Genomic DNA, 22,658 nt, shown 5'->3' on the forward strand with positions numbered 1-22,658 from the left:
TCAGAGGGCCTGACTAGAACAAGCAAGCACTGAGTGAGTGACCCATCTCTAACACTCAGCTTGTGGCAAAAAGAGGCTAGGGAACAAGCCGCTGATGGAGCTATTCGCCGTGAACGTAGCTTGTTCTTCCTTTGAACCCTGCTAGTATTGTTTTGGCCATCACAATGTAACTTCCATAGGTTGATGCTGAGTCATGTGAAGAATAACTTGCTTTTCTGTTTTAAACCTGCTGCCTAGTGAGGGTCCCCTAGTTTTTGAGATATGTGAAGGAATAAATAACCTCCCTTTCTCCACACCATTCATGGCTTCATAGACCTTTAGCACATGTGCCTTGTCTGTTTGTTTTCTATACTGAACAGTCCCACTCTTGTTAATCTCTCCTCCTAGGAAGCTGTTCCATACCCCTAATTGTTTTTGTTGCCTTGCTCTGTACCTGTCTCTTTCTTTACAATGGGGTGACCAATGGGGTGCATGCAGCATTCAAGATGTGGGCATGCTATAAATTGATATAGTGGCATTATCTATTCTTTTCCTCGTGATTCCTAACATTGAAAACAGCTAATGGTGACCAATCCATCTAAGGTCTTGAGTGGTAACAGCTAATGTTGTATGTATAGATAGATGGGCTTATGGTTCCCAATGTGCATTACTTTGAATTTCATCTTCCATTTTTATTGTGCAGATCAGTAAGAGCCCTTTGTAATGCTTCACTGCCACCTCCTCATTCATGTTGGAATGGTCCCCATATAGATCTCTGGGGGCACCACGCTTTCCTTTGCTCCCTTCTGAAAATTAGCCATTTATTCCTATCCTTTGGGTCTGTGTTGTAACCAGTTCCTTCACACTGCTTAGCTGAATACTTTCTGCTAATTTATTCCTGTTTAATTTATCACTTTGTTCCATAAACCTCCCCTAGTGCCACCTCAATCTGGGACAGTTTGCATTGTCACCTAAAACTAATACACCTCTACCCTAATACCCCTCCCTAAGGGAGGGATAGATCAGTGGTTTGAGCATTGGCCTACTAAACCCAAGATTGTGAGTTCAATCCTTGAGTGAGCCATTTAGGGATGTGGGGCAAAAAATCTATCTGGGGCGTGGTGTTGTTTTGAGCAGGGGGTTGGACGAGATGACCTCCTGAGGTTTTTTCCAACTCTAATATTTATGATGTGGACCTCAGGAGCCAAAAAAAATCTGTGTTTAGGTGAGACTGTGTTACAGCAGCATAGAGAGAGGCACTGCTTTCACTGCTCCCTGCCCCACGATGAGCATGCCACTCAGCTCTGCTTCTCCTCCCTCCCAGGCTTGCCTCACAAAACAGCTGTTTGGTCTGGCAAGCTGGGACAGGGGGCAGGAAAGGAGTAGCAGCAGCACTCAGGTGGAGATGAGCAGGGAGCAGTTCCTCTGAACACACCCACACCCCACTTGCTGCAGCCCCCCGACCCTGCTCCACCTCTACCTCCACCTCCCAAGCTTGCTGCACCACTCAGCTGTTTTGTGCCACAAGACAGGGAGGGAGGTGAAGCAGAGCTGACTGGCATGCTCATGGGACAAGGCAGGGGCAGGAAAGGTGCACAGAAACCACTCCCTGCCCCAACTCACCTCCACCTTCTCCTCCCTCCTAGGTTTGCCACACAAAACTGATTAGTGCAGCAAACCTGGGAGGGAGGGAAGCAGGCAGAGGTGAGCTGGGACAGGGGGGCCCTGGGGAAGGCCACAGCAAGTAACCAGGGTGCAGAGGAACCACTTGCAGTAACACAAATTCAGATATAATGTGGTAAAGCAGCCCCAGAGCACTGCTTTACTGTGTTACACATCAGGGTAGAGGTGTAGCTCACATCCTCTGCAGTAAAGGCTGAGTCCAAGAATTCACTTAGCTTCTTGACAATAGCCTGCTCTTGCTTGAGTATTCCTTTAACACCTTGGTCCTTCACCATTCCTGATTCTGCTGTTCTTGTTCTTTAAATTCTTCTTTTGACTTGCCTGCATTTATGTTCCTGTCAGTTCTCTGCAGTAGGATGTGACTTTCTGTTGGTCTTTTTTTTTTTTTTCCTTCCCCATTTGGGACCTTGCTTATGGTACGTTTGAAGTGTTTCCATGCCAGTTGCCCACATTACCTTTTAATTTATAGTGAACTAGTTTCCTTATTTTTAATGTCATTCCCTTTTCTATAAATGCCACTGTAGTGGGCTTCTGTGTGTCCCTTACTGCCCTCCCCTCACCTGCTGTTGTTAAATGTATATTATGGTATACTATTTCTATTGCTATAGTATCAGCAAGTCTTTCAGCTCTATTCACCTCTGTGCCAAACATGCTCAATTTAGGACTAAATCAACATTTGCTTCTCTCCTTCTGGGTTCCAGAACTAGCTGCTCAAGGAAGTAATCATTTGTGGTGTCAAAAAACTCTTTGCTTCCCATCCTGAGGCAACCTGTGTCCAGTCAATGGGGAGAAGAGTTGAAATCTACCACTTTTACTCAGTTTTCTATTTTTATAACCTTTCTCCCAGACCTTTTCACAATCACCAGCTTGGACAGGTAGGAGATAAGAATATAGCAGTAGGAATATATTATTGAAGCATAGAATGTCTATCCATAGAAAGTCTGTTACAATTTGATTCATTAAGATTTTTATTGTATTTCCCCTTATTCTTTTTTGCACATGTAGTACTACTAGGCCCACCATCCATCAGCACTACCTCATCTCTCATTCCTATATATTTTGTACCTTTGTATCACTGTGTCCCATTGGTTGTCAGCCTTCCACCACATTTCTATGATGTCTATTATATTACTATCCTCATTCAATGCCAGACACTCACATTCACTTATCTTAGAATTTACAGCATTGGGATACAAGCAGTCACTGTTTAGCTGTCTGTCATTATGTGACGTAATTGAGTAGGACACTCATTTGTTTCTTCAGTTCCTACTTGTGCTTTACCACTCTAGTTATGTTCAACCACACTAGCTCAGAGGCCCTGACTGCTATGCCTACTGTACAGGTGTCCCAGCTCTTGTGTAGCACTCAGAAGTCTGTTGGTGATACACTGTTCAGAACTTCTACACACTGTTGGTAAGACACTAATAACCCCATCACCAAAGGATGTAACATTGCTACTATGCGTGGCATACAGCTAAGCAACTCTAAATCACACATGCAACTATGACATCATAAATCAAGGGCAAGTTAGTTTTACAAGAACAAAAAAGACAACCTCCCCCCCACACGCACACCCCACAGCTGTATAAAACATTTAAGCCTAGGAGTAGCACCTTAATTAGCTGTGTGTACATACTTTTTGGCTTCCATGATGAGCAGCTTAAAGGTACGCAGGGAATGTTTAACCACAACTGTAGTTCAGAAGACAAGCACAATGCCTATGACTGAGGTCAAGTTTCTGCTAGTCCAGTCACATAATTTCTGCTTAGAATTTAGCTTGGTTAGGTTGACTTATAGCCCTTATTTAACAACTGAAATGTATTCCTAAAGCTTCACCAACTCTCAAATGCAGGAACTCTACCCATAACATTAAACAACCACCCCCACCAGATTTGGATTTTTATTATGTAAAAAGGAAGTATCAAGAGTTAACAGGACATGCTAAAGTATTTAGCTCCCTCTAGTAAAAGGCATAGGTTTTCAGCCCTATTTTCAACTGTAAAGAGGTTAAAATTAACTTCACATCTCCACCACCTTATTCAATAAAAAGAAAATTCAAGAGACATAATACTCTAGAATGCATAAAAGTCTACATCTTATAAAATACTTATGTGTATTTGGAAAAATACCTTGTTTTTAGTTTAATAACTTACTTTATAAGTATAATTTTGAACCAGCATATTTTGTCTTTCCTGGATGTAACAATTGCATTTTATAACTTTGTATATATACACATACACACATTTGACCTTTTAGCTATCTCTGTGCAGCCAGTTCAAGAACAGCTTCCTGAAACTGGAAAAAAAAGCAGCTTTATAAAATTACTATTTTACATTACATTTATATGCCATTACAAATTACTTCTTGGTTTATTAGTTTTAAAATATAGGCAAGTCTATTGAGTCTATAGCTTTTAAAATGATAGCAGAGGAGCAGCTCATGCCTCAGCACCAGCCTCTGTTGAGAACCAGGTGCTTTAGATTTTCATTTCCTTTGTGTCATTCCTGAGAGATTTGAAGGAGTCTTTTATCCTCATCAGTTCTGCAGCACACATATGACCAAAAACTCTGTTGTACCATTCTGTTGTTCGTCCCCTGTAAACCAAGAAATCGATATGTTAGCAGCTCTTAAAAGATATTTAAACAGATCTAAGCAATTCATTTTCGTTCTGTCCACTACCTTCTTAATTTGTAAGCACATACACACCTAATTATTATTAGTACTGCAGTAGTGCCTACATGCCCCCACCCTGAGTGAGTGAGTGAGTGTGCGTGCGTGCGCACAAAAGGCCAACTCCTCCCTGTAAGATAGCCTAATGAGTAGTTTGGCTAGGTCTGGGAAAGAGGAGGATTTAATGCAAAAATGCACTAATTCCAGTGGTGAAACAGTGGAAGAGGTTCATTTTCTTATCACACCTAGGTTATAGAATTTTTGACTGGTCATCTTGGTGTTAGCAATTAATGACATTTTGCTAACTGCTGCAAATCTCTTCCCAGTGGGTGTTGGGGGCATATCCATCAAAATCTTCCAAATGAGCCACTGCAGCCATTCCCCAACAGAATCCCACTTGTTTTTCTGTTCAGTGACATTGGTGACTATTTCACAGCTTGATGCAGACTGTTTAGCCAAAGTGGTGCCACTTTGCTTGGGACTCTGACCCCTTTGGGTTTTGGTTAATTGAAACAAAGTGTAGCAATGGTTTGAGCATTGCCCTGCTAAACCCAAGGTTGTAAGTTCAGTCCTTGAGGGGGCCATTTAGGGAACTGGAGTAAAAAAAAAAAAAAAAATCTGTCTGGGGATTAGTCCTGCTTTGAGCAGGGGTTGGACTAGATGCTCTGCTGAGGTCTCTTCCAACCCTGAGAGTCTATGATTCTAATTCAAGTCCATTGGACATTCACAGTGTCCTCAAAGTTGGCTCACATTTCTGGGAATTTTCCAGAGCTCAGACAGGAGGTGAATCATGCACAGAGGTAACGCACACATGAAAGAGAGAGACTACAGTATAACACTGTGCCTCAAATGTTTTTAAAATTGAGACATGCAATTTAAAGTTGACCCTTCCATCTCCCCAGCAAGACCATCCCTTACAGAGTAAGTCTTATCTCTTGGCAGCATTGAGGTTACTAGAATTCACTGTTCTTGGGCAGAATATGTTGTGTATGAGTGAAATCTAACTTTCTTCCAACATCATAGGACTTGACTCTCTTCCACCAGCTTATTTATTCTGAAACACCATGGAGAAAAAAAATCTCTCTACACATAATACCCCATTAGCCTGCCTTTGATTAAACTGCGTGCTATGTCCCGCTCTACAGGTCAGGAGCAAGGCATATCCTGCAGAACAACTACTCTGTGCATGATTGAAGCTCCCACTTCAACGGTTTTGCATGTGCCCCAAGATTTTAGAATATTGGGGGTTAACTTGTACCTATTTGTTGTTTTATGGAGACAGATTAACAAGAGTCATCTTGGCTTATAGAAATCTAGCTAACAGGCAGCCCCCATCATCACTCATGAGAACAGCTTCACCAGCAAAGAATGTGAAGCAATCATCTTTCCCAGCTTCTAGATATTCAGCACTGGATTATACCAATTGCTTGCCATTTTCTACCTCTCTCCTCATAAACCCACACAGATCATTGCAGCCACAAATAGGCCAAAACTATTATAAATAGCTCCGTAACAGCACACAATAACACTGTGCGACAGCTTTGGACAGGATGTGATGAATAGTTCTAGTACTCACTGTGTTGAGGCAATTAATATAAAATTCATAGTAAAAAAAAACAACAACTCAGTAAAAGATTATGTGGGATTTTAACTACCATCTGTCCCAATACCAAAATAGCTTTATTGTTGATACTCTGGGGGGACAGAATACTTCTCTACAGTAAGCACAGACTCAAACCTGTAGTAAACAACCCACTTGGTAAAGACAGCTTTGCCAATACACAAAATAGATCAACAGGCACTTCTTATCCAAAGACTTCAAAGTGTTTTTACACAGGTGAGGAAGTAGCATTATCCTCATGTCACAAGGGGCAACTTTTACAAGGAAGGGAGATTAAGTGGTTGCCCTAGATCATCCAGCAAATTAGTGGTAGACCCAGGAATCGAATCCAGACCCCAGCCTCATGCCCGCTCCACTTGAGTGCTAAGTATTATTTTATGTTAATTTCCTCTATGTTACTGTAGAATGTGTGTGACAGAACATATTGGTGGTTGGAAAGCTGTGCTCAGGACCCAGCAGCACCATAGGGCTAAGGTAAAGAAGCATAAACTAAAACAATACCTCGTGTCTGTCCGGCAGACGTGAGTCACTTTGGATTTCTGGGAGCCAACTGGTTCTATGAGATACTGACACAAAAGGACATGGGCCAAAATCCCATGCAGAGTAGCTCCTTCACTGTCAACGGAGGTAGCTGCCAAAATACAGGTGCCACTTTGGGGATCAGTCCTCCAAGTCCTAGAACAAAGAAGGGCATTTTTAGGATGTTTCACACAGATGTTTTTAAATGGCTGGACGTATGGTGTAAAGCAATATTCTGATGGGCAGAGACCAAATCAGTTAATGCACAAAATGAATAAAAATCTTTTCCATGCCTCAATCCATATGGAGGATGCTTACAAATCCTGCCATAAATCATCTATTATTTGTGTTGCACTAGCACCTACAGGTCATGGATGAGGGTTCCTTTGTCCTAGGCACTGTTCAAACGCATAATAAAGACAGCCCCTGCCCGGAACAGTTTACAATCCATATAGAAGAGACATATGGAGGAGCTAACTAAGCCCTGGTCTACAGTACACACGTCAGTGTAACTACATTTTCTACAACCCTGAGCTACATAATTATAACTGACCTAACCCCCTGTATAGACAGCGCTATGCCGATGGGCAGGCTCCTGTCAACATATCTACTGCCTCTCTGGGAAGTGGATTACGTACGCCGACAGGAAAAGCGTAGGTAGCATCTTCACTCAGCGGCACAGCTGCACTGTGGCAACACTAAGTGTAGACAAGCCCTAAGGGTCCCAGTGCTGCAACCAGATTCCTGCACCCACATGAAACCACACTGCACATGAGCACAACGATCTGCTCAAGTGGATCCAGGGGCCTAAATCACCTGAGCAGATCTGGGATAAAACCCCAGTCAATTCACAGCTCCCACCTATACCTTCTTAGGAAAAAGGTGATAAAACAGGATCTAGTCATGGTCATACTGGGCTACAATCTAATTTTTCCCAGACGCAAACCAAGGATTCTCACACTGGGGGATAATACAGCTACAACAACAAACATTTGTGCTGTAATTTTTAGAAGAAAAGAGGCAGGAATGTGGCAACTATTTCTGAATCTCATCAGTGTAAGCCTCCTATTGAGTTTGTAAGCTCTTTGGGGGAAGACTTATTTTTATACGCGGCACACTGCCTGGCAAATGGGGCCAAGGGTTCTAGGCATTACCGCAATACACACTGTGTCACAGTAATGGACAATCAGATCAGTGGTTACACAGTAGGTATCCAGAAATAGGGAAATGCACCCCTTTTTGATTGACATGGAACTGGAACAACCCAGCATAAAATGCTGGGAAGCAACAGGCACCACAATTGGGCTATAAATTGTGTTTGGGAAACCAATGAGAAAAGTCACAGCAGTTCCTTACCTCAAAACCACATAATCCCGCGGCAGGAGGGGTGACATGCTTTCTGTTGTATAGTGATACACATCTGTTTCATCATCCCAGGTCTCCAGGATTTTAGCCTGCTGCAGACTTGGGTCCCACAGATGCTGCTCTGTCAGTATGCGTTGAAGGATTACTTTAGGAGCAGCATTGATTTCAGTGGATGCCTTCCATAACCGGACGTGGTAGTTATCTTCCACCTTAGAATACAGGTAATGGACACTAGTAGTCTACTCAAAGAGCTTGGCTTGTTTAGCCTAACCAAAAGAAGGCTGAGGGGGGATATGATTGCTCTTTATCAGAGTGATAAATATCAGGGAGGGAGAGGAATTATTTAAGCCTGGTACCAATGTGGACACAAAAACAAATGGATATAAACTGGAAACTAGGAAGTTTAGACTTGAAATTAGACGAAGGTTTCTAACCATTAGAGGAGTGAAGTTCTGGAACAGCCTTCCAAGGGGAGTAGTGGGGGCAAAAGATGTATCTGGCTTCAAGACGAAGCTTGATAAGTTTATGGAGGGGATAGTATGATGGGATAGACTAATTTTGACAATTTATTGATCTTTGATTAGCAGCAGGTAAATATACCCAATGGTCTGTGATGGGATGTTAGATGGGGTGGGATCCGATTTACTACAGAGATTTCTTTTCTGGGTACTGGCTGGTGAGTCTTGCCTACATGCTCAGGGTTTAACTGATCGCCATATTTGGGGTCGGGAATGAATTTTCCTCCAGGGCAGATTGGCAGAGGCCCTGGAGGTTTTTCACCTTCCTCTGCAGCATGGGGCACAGGTCACTTGCTGGAGGATCCTCTGCACCTTGAGGTCTTTAAAACACGTTTTGAAGACTTCAATAACTCAGACATAGGTTAGGGGGTTGTTAAGGAATGGGTGGGTGAGATTCTGTGGCCTGCGTTGTGCAGGAGGTCAGACTAGATGATCATAATGGTCCCTTCTGACCTTGAAGTCTATGGAGGAATATATTTAGTGATCCATTCCCCCTTCCACCACTCCCTCCCTCCAGCAGAAACCTAGGCAGCCTTTCACCAGGCTGTGTGTGTTACAGAATGGTTCTAGGAGCCAAAGTGTAGTAAAGGGGACTTTATAATATGAATAAACTGCCCAGTCAGCATGGATCATGGGTACTCATGTTTCTGGTATCTACAATGAAGGCCCTCCCTTGACTTTTTCCTACAAGATAGGTATCTTGCCCAGATAATGGTGTGCTGCAGGTGAGGGTGTGCAAGTCACAAATGGGCAGCTCAACTTTGTTTAATGCTAGATATAGACTACAAATAAAAAGGCACCAGGGAGTTGCCGCTAGCTCAAAAGGGCTCTGGGGCAGTTGCTGAATTGATGTTAGTCAGAAACACAGCTACTTTCAGTGCCTCCGCAAGCTCAGAAAGGTGCGTGATTATTAAGTGCCATCTTTGCTAACATCCCAGCATCAGATTTACCTTTTTGTTCGCCAATTCCACACGTTCCAAGTTTGAACAAGTAACCCAGCTCTTGAACTTCTCTTTGGCATCTCGCAGCAAGTCCTGCATGGAGTTCTCAAGGGAAACCAGCATGGAGTGCCTCATTGAGGTGGTCTGATTAGAAGCCTTTTCAGTCAGGCCATTCTGTTCATATAAGTCATCATAACACTGATCCAGGCAATAGTCAGGCATCTGCAATGGGAGGGGATGTTGGATTCTAAACACAGTCCCATCACATTTATTCTTTTACGCTGGGGGAAAACTCTGCTAGGATAATGATCCTTAAGTGAATATGAACTCACTACTGGAGACTCTTCAAGTGAAAGTTACAAAAGCAAAAGCAAGTGCCAACAAATATTCTAAACTGTTCCTTGAAAGAGCCGGACTTGCTAATGCGGTGAGACTGTGAATGATCGATCAGCAATCAGGAGCAGCCCTACACATTTTATAGCAGTAGATGTGAAAATAAAAACCACTGCCCTAAGAACTGGGAAAGCTAGTTTAAGGAATGACATCCTCTCTCAGCAGCTGGAGCACTGCAGTGGGATTCCTACATTAAACTCCTGGCTCTTCCACCACTTCAGTGTGCAATGTGGGCCTAGTCGCTTCACACCCTTCTGTACAACTGGAAAATGTACTTACCTAATTGGAATGTTGAGGCTTTAACTATAATGTCTTATGCCAGGAAATCAAATGACTAAGTCCCATTAAAAGTGTATCTGCCTATAAATGTGTTTGAAAACTACACTCATTAAACCCCAACTCCTCTAGGAAGATTTTATATTAATTCTGCACAGACAGTAACTGAGGTAAAGGCGCATGACTTGCTCTTCCTTGGGTTAGGCTATATAGATCAATTTCATATGAAAGCCTCAGATGTTCCAGCTAGTGAGGTTACAGCATTTTCTGGCTCATACCGAGAGATACAGTAAGATTCAGAGAGGAATTTCCATTTCTCAGCAGCAGTTCCTGGCTTATGGACAAGGGAGAGATGTCTGATCGGAGACAAGATACACTATCTCCTTTGCATGTACATGACTTGCCTGACCTTACAGAGCGTGCCTGGGGAGCTGCTTACATCTTTTATACTATGCCGGCCCAGACTATGGAGCCAGCCATCACACTGATTATTGTGGGGGCCGTTGGCTGCATAAGAAGGAGGTCATGCCTGCCTAGTAGGGAAAGTATACGCCGCAAGGTCTCATTAAAAAGCACAGCCAACTCCTTCACCATGAGAGACAGACTTAATGGGCTAAGAATTCTTTTCTGATAAGGGAGCCTCTCCCCCACTGAGAATGTCTTACCAATCTGGGAGAAGCTGTGATAACATATGGTTAATGGAAGAGTGCAGAGGGTTGCAGGTATGCTTGCATAGGAAGAACAGAGCTCTTCTCCAGAGCAAACACTACATGAGACTTCATTAGTGTCCTGCTCTAGCATCTTCCATCTGAGTCTCCCAAGCTGCCTTGCAAATAACGACCAAGCCTCTCAGCAAGGGAGCTATTATCCGCACCTTACAGACACAATGATTATAGGCTCCTCAGTGGCAGTGACACCACAGCAAATCTATCACAGGCACATCCTGCACCAGTGCAAAAAGGGGCTTGCTTGAGTGGGGCTTATCAGGATTCGGCCCATCTGACACTGGCAGAGTGCATCTACATTGAGGGTTTGCATCTGTAGCTACCCCAGCCCAGGCTACGTGACTTGCTCTATGTGACACAGCCAGAGGCAAAGCTGGGAACAAAACCCTGAACTTTAACTTCATTATGCATCAGAGCCTGTTGCAGGAGGTGATGGCTCTTCTTTTCCACTCTATTCTTTGGGGCTTCCCCCCCACCATCTCTTTTCTGTTCCCCCTCTCCACGGTGCACCATTTCTTTCCTGTGCTCACTCTTCAAATACAGGCCAACACTGAACGTGGTATGCCTAAGCCCAGAGAGGAGGCTGGAGGGATTGGACCATCATACCCTCCTTGCCAGTGAAGGTATTTTGGAAAGCTCCTCTGGCCCTCCCTGAAGTTGAAATTTCTCCAAGGGGCCATTTCAGCACCAAGGTAGAAGGGACAGCCTGGCACCAATTAACAGACATGTGAATGCTGCCAAGGGGAGTGGCAGAAGTGCCTGGATGCCAGACTGATTCTTGATCCTTATCCAGCTCTTGCCTCAACGGCATAACTGCAGACTCCCACGTGCAGGCCAGTTAGCCTGCTGGAGGGAGCTAACCAGCTGCCAGCGAGGCTGCTGTGCAGTACTGACAGCAATCTTCACAGGAAGAGGAAAAATGAGGAAGGAGAGGATGCAATTAGCAGCCTTCCCGCAGGGTTCCCAGCGAGGGGGAACATGCACATTTCCCCTTGTGAAGGATGTTTTAAATCACTCTAGGATGGCGAGCTCCCTTTGTTACATGCTTATCATTAGAGCCCTGCAACCCACAGATAGAAGGGGCTGGCCACTCCCTACACGTAGGCTACACTCAGCTCAGGGTTGTAGAGATACCCTACCCGAGTCAGTCAAATGCTGGATATAGAGGATTCCTGGAGGCATACGCCTGTGGGGTAAGCATTGCCAGGTGAGGTTGCCAAGTTATTTCTGTCTTTAACTGGTAATACATTTAGAAATGCTGTCCTAAGCCAAGCTAGATGGAAAAAACAACTGCACAGAAAAGGGACATTTTAAATAAACTGAGTTGGGTTTTAAAAAGAATCCTGGTTCTGAGTTCTCAATACAGTGGGGCTAAACCAAAACCCAAACCCCACCTCAACCTCTGTGGCTCAAGCGCACCTCCCACACAGATATATCCAGAGCCTCAGGACGGGGTTTAGCACAGGAAGAAGGAAATGGATGGCAAAATGTGATCCTGCTAAGTACTGTACAGCAGATACGATGACCTCTGTAACAGAATTCTCCCTGTATTACGGTCAGTAGGACACAGATACCACACTAAAGCGTTAGGAATTGCAAGCAGAGGAAAGAGCAACAGGATAGTGAATCATAATTTAGCCCAGGAAAACTATCATCCTCAGTAAAAACAAGCCTTCAGGGTTTGCTTCAGGGGTTGTTGGATTATTTTAAACTGTATTCAAGCAACAACAGGAGGACATTTACTCTTGCCAATAGGCAGCAAAGAACTTGCAGGCATGTCCAGTTTAAGTTTCAGGGCTGGAGCATCCTACTGGCATATTCACTTTTCTAATGAGCATGATGGACACTTTCTGTAATGTAGTAACATAGGGGGTGTTATAGGAAGTGACATACCTGGAAGAGTCTGTTGCACTCCATTATCATGTGGGCCAAGCCTTGGGTAGCTGCCAGATTTTCGCTCAAATCTCTCTGGTCTGGTTTTCCCAGGCTGTACTTCCTCTGGCTGGACCTAGAGAGAGGGTTAAGAAGGATTTTTTCAAAGGCACAGCAGAGTAAATCAAAAAAGTAAGAGCTGAAACGCATCAGCAGCAGCCTAGAAGCTCTAGGGAATTCTCTCATTTACTCTGGTGTCTGAATTTCTGCGTTACAATGAGTTCTGTACACAAACAGCTTTACTAGACAAAGTCTTCTGTCATCACTTTCACATGGACAACATTGTGAAAGCCACAGTAATCGTGAATAGGAAGCCAAATAGAAATGTTTCAGAGTGGTAGCCATGTTAGTCTGTATCGGCAAAAACAATGAGTCGTCCTTGTGGCACTTTAGAGACTAACAAACTTGTTTGGGCATACGCTTTCATGGGCTACAGCCCACTTCATCAGATGCATTAAGTGAAAAATACAGGAGCAGGTATAAATACATGAAAGTGTGAGGTCAGTCTAATGAGATAAGTCAATTAACAGCAGAATACCAACTGATTTATCTTGTTAGACTGACCTCACACTTGGTTAAGCAACCCCCATCCTTTCATGTATTTATATCTGCTCCTATATTTTTCACTTCATGCATCTGATGAAGTGGGTTCTAGCTCATGAAAGCTTATGCCCACATAAATTTGTTAGTCTCCAAGGTGCCACAAGGACTCCTCATTGTTTTTGCATAGAAATGGCAGCCTTGAACCAAACTGCTGAGATACCAAAGAGCACTAGTGCTACTGAGGTTTAACAACATTTTACAAGTAATAAGGTCTTTTACTGAACAGTCATTAGAAAGGATTAGCCAAAGAAATTAATGAGCTCTCACTGATGTGTTCAGCATCGAGTTAAGTGTTTAGTTACGTCAACAACCTATGTAAGCTGTCTAAAGACTTTTTATAAAATCATCACAATCCATAAAAGTGCTGCCATATTGCTATGTTTTGCTAACTCGTGTTATCAGCATTTTAGGTCTTCCCAGACATAATCTTTATATTACACTAGTAACACTCACTCACAATAGCTTTATCTTGGAACATTCCTACTGAACAACTTTAAAAAGTGCAAGCGATAAGGACCCTTGACTATTCTTTAGAGCCAAGCCTTTTAGAGTATGCCCCTTTGAAGTCTGAATCCTAAGGTAAAATATTAACAACTAATTATCTTAACTTAAGGTTCAAAACACCCTTGTTTCTAAAATGATTTTAGGCTCCTTGCTGTTCCAATGTAGAGTTAAAAGTAAATCCAGTGGTACAAACCACTAAACTAGGAGTCTCAATTTCCCAAACATTACAGATTGCTTAATTCTGGTCAGAATTTGCTATTGGAAAGCTATCAATCACTTTGCCACATTCCTGGCTCCACTCACATCTTCTCTCACTATGATCAGCAGTGCTGTCATTGTTTCAGCTTCAGTGTTAGCTCTTCCCAGCAAGAGCTGAGCATCACAGGACTTGTTTTATAGGTAGATATGCGTTTTGAGATGCTTTGTGCTTCTTAAAAGCAAATTCTTTACATTTTTCATCTGTTTACTTTTCTCAGAGAGCGTCATTAAATCTGAAATGCACAAATACCATGCATGTGACATGCTTCCTCACCAAAATGGAATGCAATATCCTTATCATTAGATTGCATAAGATGAAGAGGCATCTGCTTCGACAAGGGCATGATGTTTCTGTCAAAAGAAAACAGCCCTTTCCTGCCTCAAAACAAGTTTATCCACAAGCACAGCCATACTATATACCAAACAAACAAGGCCTTGCATGGAGGTTAGACTAGATCCTGAATGAGCATTCTCAGGTTACTGTACTGGTTCTGCCTAGAAGGTCTTTCATCACTGCATGAACTGCTGGTAAATGTTACACAATTAGGATATTGTTGCTTATTAAAATTAAAAATCACTCAGTCCCCCAGCATCTGTATCACCAAAAAGAATTAGTACCTGAGCTAGACACTAGCTGCAGGAGCTTGAATCTGCAGCTGGGTTTTTACATGCAAATACTAACAGGAGTTTCGAAGCCCACTTAAATAAATGCTTTCTAGCTACCCATTTCTCTGGAATACAGCCATCTCTATTGCATGTTACTTGAGTGCAAGCAGAATTATAAAAAGCAAACTTTGTCAGGGAGACTATTCTCACTCCTCTCTTCATAAAGCACACACCGAATGGGTTTTTTGCTGTCTCCTTTGGCGCAGCTATTGGGAGAAACCAAATCTGAGTTTTTTGTAGCGGAATCAGGCTAAGCTAATGCAAATGATACATCTTACCACCTTCAGAATCTTATGCCAGGCACGTGTTAACTAATACTCTGTGCATCCACAAAGAGTAGAGTTGTCTTAGTGTATGATGCTGGGGGGAGGGGAAGAATGGATTACTGAGATAACTGGGGCCCAGACTACTTAGGGCTTTGAAGAACAGGGCCTTAAAATTGATCTTGTAATTGACAGGGAGCCAGAAGAGCTGGAGGGTGATGTAGTCTCATCTTCCCTAAGGACTGAGCTGTGACATAACGGGACAAATCTGGAGCACTTCCAGATTTTTTTTTAATTTTATTTTTTTTTTAAAACAGGCAAGGTACATTTTGGCTCATTTTATTTATGCAGTCAACATGGCACAGAAACACTCTGATTTAACAGTTCAGCTGTTACAACGATACCTAGATGATGATGAACTCTCTCGCCTTAAAGTATTGAGATGAAACAAGGATGGCGCAAGACAGACTGCAATATTGGTCGGAGTCATCTGGTTTTCTTCAACAAAAGCAACTACATCTCGGAGAAAGAAGAGAAGAATTTTCAGAGCTTCTCGATTTTCATCTGGGAGCAGAAGAATGGCAGCCTGGACTGCATGAAACTGTTGATCCTTTGGCAAATCTGAAGATAAAAGAATTAGGAAACTCACGAGACGGTTTGATAGGATAAAACATTAAATAAAAGAGTGAACACACTATCCTCTAAATAGGGCACCAACTCCATACATCAGCTCTCCCATTACTCAGGATCATAGGACACTCCTCAGAGATGGCAAAGAGCTAAAAGGCCACCATTCCAGGTGTCGACACACCTATTTGCACCAGTTTAGTAAAGCCAGTTAAATTAAGCCTCCGCAAGAGGTTTACATAGTGGCTTATTTCAGCTGGTCTTAAAGCTCTTCCTGAAAGACTAAAACTGAAATAAGGCTCTTTAAAATCCGGATACAGGCTTGTCACACCCGGAGTTATTCAAAGACAGTTACTCCTGAATAGCTCCCTGTTCAACCATACTTACTCCAGAAGCAGAGTGCCCACCAAGGTAGGCTAAACAGGAACAGCTGTTTACTTTAAAAATAGCTTTTTTTTAATTTAAAGTCTTCATTAAAAAAAACTTTATCCAGAGATTTGGGATATTATTACATATTCTACAGACAGGAAATAACAAGAAACTAGGACTCCTGTAGTCAAGGCTTTGCCTTGAGGCAGCAGGACACATGTTCCTCATATCAAAGTAAAGTCATGTAATACAACAAAACTCAAGATTTAATCTTTTTAGAAAGCTTGGGCTTATTTAAAGTTTAAACGCCTTTTCCAGGTTACAGAAAAGACTGTCATTAAAAACCCTTGAGGCACCAACATCACATGCCTCCGGAACAAGTTCTTGCTGTATCTCAAAAATGAATTCAGTTAAAAACAAACAATTGGAGACACAACTAATTGAAGCAAATGCAAATGATGTAGTTTGTCTTATGGTTTATTCTTCTTTCAGACAATGTAGATAGGCTGACAGAACAACTAGAAATAGCTGGTATTTCCAGTGAAAATGCCATAATATGAGTGCTGGTCCTGTGGTAAGAAGTACCTGATCTCAAGGTGCAGTCTTATTGAAATGAACAAGACTAGTTGCATAGTCAGGTGCTCCTCAATGAGAGTAACAGATTATGCCCTAATTTAATACACAGAAACAACCATTTAAAATACAAGTCAGAACACCTACCACAGAGTACTCTTAAAGGGGGGGGGGGGGAAGAGAGAGAGAGAGAGAGAGAGAGAGAGAGAGAGAGAGAGAGAGAGAAAGAAAGAAAGAAAGAAAGAAAGAAAGAAAGAAAGAAAACACACACAAGGGTGAGGAAAATAGTATTTGTTATATAATCTGAGATCAATATTTTCATATTGATTTTAGAAGCCCATCTTGAGACACGCTGGATTTTATTTGAGAAGTGCTGAGCACCTGCAGCTCCTATTGACTTCAACTGGGCTTAAAGATGCTCAGAACTTCTGAAAAGTCACACCTCCAGCAGCATAACGTTGGATTCTCAAAATATGGAGCACACAAAAATCAGGTTACTTTTGACCTAAATGTCCAAGAAACTCAGAACATTAAAAAAAATTACATACACTGATAGATGTGGAGGAAGGATTCACAAAGCTTGCTAGTGAATATAGGCTCAGGAAGATCTCGGAAATACTGCTTTACCATATCTGCCACATCAAACGCTGACTGCCCTTCATACGTTACATTGTTTGGGTCATTTTCATTCATTTCCCTTAAAGAAAGGATCCTAGATTTAACACCTGATTTTCTGAACAGGCCAACCTATTAAGAGAACAGACAGACGTAAGAGTCCAAACTTAAGTCAAAATAAGCAATTTTTCTCCTTAACTCTGACACTGAAGTACTTATGATGGCTGTACATGCACACACTGTACATGCGACATGATTTTGCTGACAGGTACATTAAAATATATCCCTGGCGTTGCTCTGAAAAGTCAGCTACTACCAATGCACTCTGATCTCTTTAGATACAGCTTGGAGATTCCCTATTCTCCAGCCAAACCACAGTGGGACTCTTGGTGCATCAGTTAACCCAAGAGTGAGAGAAGTGAGAGTCCTCACTGAAGACTTTTCTTCCTTTTAAATCTATTTGTATTGGCTCTCTCAATTTATATCAACAGGATATGATGTTAACACTAAGTCCGCAAGTGCCAGTGCATTTTGGATGTTATATACAAACCCTTTTCTCTTTAATACACAAGTATGAATTTAAATTCATACCTCGGTAATTGCATTAAGCATTAAGCAGGATATCCAATCACAAAGTTTCACATGCCTATTTTTTAGAGTTGGATAAGAACCAGAATTTCCATTTCGTGGGAAATATTTCAAATAAGTTAATTTCAGTTTGGAATAAAAATTGGAAATTTTTAAAATTTTCCATGAGACAAAAAATTCTGAAAAATTCAATTTGAATAATGTCAAAACATGTCATTTCAACAGTATTTCAATTAATTTTGTTTCAACTTTTATAATATTAAAATATTTAGTGTTATATATTTTAATATATAGTAAAGTTAATGTTTTAATGTAATAAAGCCAAAGCCAAACTACTGAAATGACATGTTTTGACATTGTTACAGAATATATATTCCATTTTTAATGGCAAGATATAGATTTGTACACTAACCCCATAATATGTATTTGGATCATTTTTTCATTTTGCATAATATTTGGTTATATATGTCTACACAAATCTGCAAATTAAACAGTGTATGACAGATCTTCCTTTAACATGCACACGATGACATACAAGGCAGCTCCTCAGTTTAGTTTTCAGTGAAGAGAGACTTTATCCCAAATCCAGGACTCATGTAAAATGGTTTTCTAAGTGAACTGAATCTTTTTTTAAAAACAAAAACCCCACAACCCTCCATGGGTTTAAGTTATATGAGAAAAAGATTAATGAAACTAGATTTGTGAATCCAAACAGTTGGAGAGGAATGGAAAACTTCTAACTTTACAAACTTTCCCCATCTTATAACAGAGGTACCGCAGCATATAGTATGTGGCTCATAACTGTGGGCACTAATCTACAACTGCAAATATCTTCAGAGCAGTGGATAAATGTAACTTAGGCACAAAAAGGATGTTAATCACAGCACAACTATATACCATAAAAAGCTACAGCTCAATTCTTAGAGATGTGAAATGAGAATTCTGATGTTGCGATGCTTTCAGATTGTACTGAGCAGACACAAGAGGTGCTACAGGTATTAGATTTTGCTTTTTACCACTAAAATACCACTAAGAGAAGGCAGTTGACCCACATTTGCCAAGTGATCAGAACAGCTGTAGGTGCTATAAACAAAGAAGGGCAACTAAATTTTTACTGGAGTGGAAATAAGGTATCCACAAAAGGAGAATATCCCTATTCCCTGTAGGCTGCCCACTCAAGCCTGTTAAGACATCACTGTTAGAAGCCTTGGTGAGGAAAGAATGTCCTTGAAAGCGTTGACAAAGCAAAAGAGACTGGTCAGCTCTCTAGGGGTTCCAAGTTGAAAACATACATGGAATGAAGTGTCACTCAAGTCATATTTAGGTTTGTTTTATATTTGTACCTGGTCAAGAAAGTGGCTTCTTAAGTACTCCATGGCCTGGATAATGCTCTTTGGAAGCGGATGGCTTGTTCGCTGAACATTTAGCAGTAATGGCACCCCAAATACATTTTTGTCCTTATAGTCAGGGGCTCTGATTTTTCTAATGAACTTTGGAACAGTCCTGAAAACAAAAATAAATACATTCAAACCATTAGCTGCCCTTCCATTCAGGCAGTTTAGAGCAGGGGGCACTGGGGATCTTTCCCCCCTGCCCCCCACACACCTCTCTTTATGCTGTGCACATTTAGGAATCATGTGCCACCTTTTTTCCTTCCCTAAATGCTGCAGTCTTATTACACTCATGGCTGCACAAAGAAATCAACACTTAAAAATACTGCAACAACCTAGGCTGTGTGTCTCAAGTCCCTGAAATTAGCAGGGAGCAGCTCCCATAAAGAAATCCTCATTAAAAGCTGAAACTCTTGCAGAATATACTACCATCCTTGTAAGAGTGGCAGGTTCCTTTGCTGTGCCCCTATGTTCAGGTGCTAGAATCCTGCATAAAGATGCAGAATTGTTATTGTTTATCATAATGGCAGGTGAATTTTATTTATTTAAGCTACAACCAGGATAGACGGATTGGAGTGGGTCTCTGTCCCAGACCCTAATTCCCTTTTAGAGAAAAGCCCTATGAACAAGCAAGCTTCGGGAGAAAGTGAAGACTGAAGCCTGGACTGTTATTTAAGTTATCAATAATGCCAACTGTAGGAAAGGGTGAGAATCTGGGTGAAATCCTGGCCCTACTAAAATCAGTAGCCAAACTCCCATTGAGACGGTGGGATCTGGATTTCACTCTAGATGTGCATACTCAGTTCAGAGCAGGGTAAGAGCCATCTGCTTTTGCCAACTGTCATTTTTCCTGAAGTAGAATATGTTAACATAACAACTTACCAGTTCCAGCCCTGTTTACTAGAAGGAGAGTATTTGTCCATTAAAGCAGTGAGTTTCAACAAAGCATGTTTCTGTATTCGGTTTAGGTGGGCTGCTGACTGGTTATCAATTTGTACAGAAAGGCTTTCCAAGTTTACAGTCTCCTCTGTAGACCAGTGTCGCCTCTCATGTCTAAGGAATAAACATTATTTAGGTTAAAGGAATGTTCTTATTGCTCATGTCAGGTCTCTGCCTAAAGCAATGGAACACCTATGGAACATTTTGTCCTATCAATCACTTCAAAAGTGACCTTCTGTTTCCAAGCAGATTTTGGTTGCATTTTACATAAAAGGTCTAGTCTATAAGGTACTGCACCAATGTGAAAGGTTCAAATTAGAGAGAGGAATGAGCCACAAAGTTTGGATCTGGATTTATCTCAGTGTTTATGTGGCCATCATCACCCTGATCCATAGCATCTAATACTTGGATCTTGTTGGCTCAGGTTTGACTCTAATTGAAATGGATTTAAAATTTCTCATTGTTTTGAGGTGGTGATTGTGTTTTGTCAGGGAAGTTCTTGGAGGTAGGACAGAAGGAGGAGGGGGAAGGTTATAAAGAAAAATGAAGCTGACCTGTTGGAATGTGATGATGATGATCCCATCTCTGAATTTGATATATATGTCAGTTCTGGGGAATAAAGCTCATTGCCATGCTTGCAGTTCTGTTTTCCATCAGCAGCTCGTAGATCTACCAGTTTCTCTTCTGAATGCTTTTTTATCTCAAGGTGGATTTCTTTAGGGGAAGATGGACACGGAGAGGTTGAGTCGTTCGCAAAATCAGAGTCTCCGTCATCTGAGAACTTCTCAGTCCACTGATGGACCAACTTTCTGAGCCCATTGACATGTTCCATAACATTGTCTAGTTCTGAAAAAACGTCATCATCACTAACTTCCGGTGTCTCCATCTTATTAAGATGAACAGGAATGCTGGGCACATTGTCATAGATACTCAGTCTGTTATCTATATATGATAGAGGACTCAGAGGGGTCTCAGACTCCTTAGAACTAGTTCTAATTCTGTTCCGCCTACATCCATGAAAGCTTCCAGTTCTCCAGTTCACAGAAGTATTGTCTGTGGGAGATAAGAAACTGTTTGTAAGTGCTTTGGGGAAAGTCCCAGGCTTATGGCCTTGTGGTACATGAAACATTTGGTTCGCATGCAAATTTATTTCATTTTTGAAGTTTTGCTCAGATACATCATTCCACAGAGAGAGCTTGCTGGAGTTGGAGTCCTCCACATACACGCCTCCTCGTTTAGCATAGCTCCTGACTTTGATAACAGGACTCGGAGTGCTCACTGTGCTGCTGGTTTCAGACTGGCTGCTGCTGCTGCAAGTGTGGGGAGAACAGGAAGAATTCTTTTTCATCTGGCTGTCAGATAGGTCACAAATATCTACACAATTAAGGTTCTTCAGCTTCTCTTCGTCCAGTCCCTCCAGAAGAACAGGTTCACCAATAGTAGGTTTGGCCTTTGACTGAGCCGCTCTCTTTACACTGGAACTCCTTATGCGCAGTTTCTCCATTTTCTTTAAAAAGCTCTTCCCCTTTTTTTGTGGTGGCTTATCCAAAAGCTTCTCCTCGCTAATGATGTTTAAGAACTCACTAGGAGAAGGAGAACAACTAAAAGTAGAATCAGGAGAGGCCAGTTTACTTGAGGAACACCTTGAGGAACTAGTGCTGGTCTCAACATCCTCAAAAGTCTTAGGGAAGCTGATAATGTCACTGTCCCCACTGCTAGTACTGTGAATTGACGACACATCATGCTTCTCTCCTTGGTCTGAAAAGGATATCTCCTCACTACCAGTGCTCTTAAGTCTTGGACTGTCTGGGACTGATGCACTAGACCCATTTCCAGGGAAACCTTCTACGCTCTCCAGGCGAGACCATCTCTGACTGCACCTCTCATAAGCCCATTTGTTACTTATTGCACAAGGTTCATCGTCTTCAGATTCATCACTCTTAAAGTAAAGAAAGTACAGTTCAAGGGGCAAAGTCCAGCAAGTTTTAAAATATCTAAGATGCAATGAAAAAGGAGGTTTAACTTTTTATGCTTATTTTTGCATCACTGTAGTACTTTTAAATTTAGATTTCTACATTGTAACAACATTCTGGCTAAAGCCCTTCAGCATGAGATTTGTTTTGCTTGAGGGGCTTTGGGGAGAGACAACACCTAAGCAGGCTGGAAGCTTTGTTAAAAGAGAATACAACTGACTGGATAATGAAAAATCTGTTTCACGGCAACTTTCAAAGTTTGGTTTCAAAATCTAGTTTCTTTCAACATCGGAACAAAGCCAAAACTCCTGGAAAATGTTCATGAAAGTGAAATTGTGTTGAATTGTCTGTTTTTTTCAGATCAAAACCTGAGCTTTTCTATTAGGGAAGGGGCTAGCTGGGTGAGTAGGTACATGCAGGGAATAGTGTGTCTGTCTGTCTGTCTCCAAGGTGGTGGAGAGAGCACTGGCTTAGGATGTGAGACCCCCAGGTTCAAGTCCCTGAATCAGACAGAGATGGGACTCAAATGTGGATCTCTCACATCCCAGGCCAGCACTATAGCCACCAGGCTAGAGTGAGAAAGAAAGTCTGGGTGTCTCTCCTATTCCCAAAAAACTCTCAAAAGAGATACGTTTCCACAAAATATATTGGTTTCAACAAAATAGCA

At 41.9% G+C, this 22,658-nt stretch overlaps 1 protein-coding gene across 5 annotated transcripts in view; it reads right to left on the reverse strand.

The window, feature by feature from the left end:
• Window positions 1–1,915: 1,915 nt before the first annotated feature.
• LOC115656428 (rho GTPase-activating protein 7-like) overlaps window positions 1,916–22,658 on the reverse strand; it is a 157,440-nt gene continuing 136,697 nt past the window's right edge. For all 5 annotated transcript variants that reach the window (XM_030573139.1, XM_030573140.1, XM_030573143.1 and 2 more), the window contains exons 5-14: window positions 20,573–21,957; window positions 19,962–20,132; window positions 19,032–19,191; window positions 17,034–17,232; window positions 15,321–15,537; window positions 12,584–12,698; window positions 9,306–9,518; window positions 7,829–8,046; window positions 6,455–6,628; window positions 1,916–4,256 (exon numbers count right to left, since the gene is read on the reverse strand). In XM_030573139.1, coding sequence (XP_030428999.1) covers window positions 4,139–4,256; window positions 6,455–6,628; window positions 7,829–8,046; window positions 9,306–9,518; window positions 12,584–12,698; window positions 15,321–15,537; window positions 17,034–17,232; window positions 19,032–19,191; window positions 19,962–20,132; window positions 20,573–21,957 — 2,970 coding nt within the window. In that variant the 3' untranslated portion in view covers window positions 1,916–4,138. The remainder of the gene's footprint in view (window positions 4,257–6,454; window positions 6,629–7,828; window positions 8,047–9,305; window positions 9,519–12,583; window positions 12,699–15,320; window positions 15,538–17,033; window positions 17,233–19,031; window positions 19,192–19,961; window positions 20,133–20,572; window positions 21,958–22,658) is intronic.

This window comes from Gopherus evgoodei, chromosome 8, assembly GCF_007399415.2.
Source record: "Gopherus evgoodei ecotype Sinaloan lineage chromosome 8, rGopEvg1_v1.p, whole genome shotgun sequence".
NCBI classification, from domain to species: Eukaryota; Metazoa; Chordata; order Testudines; family Testudinidae; genus Gopherus; species Gopherus evgoodei.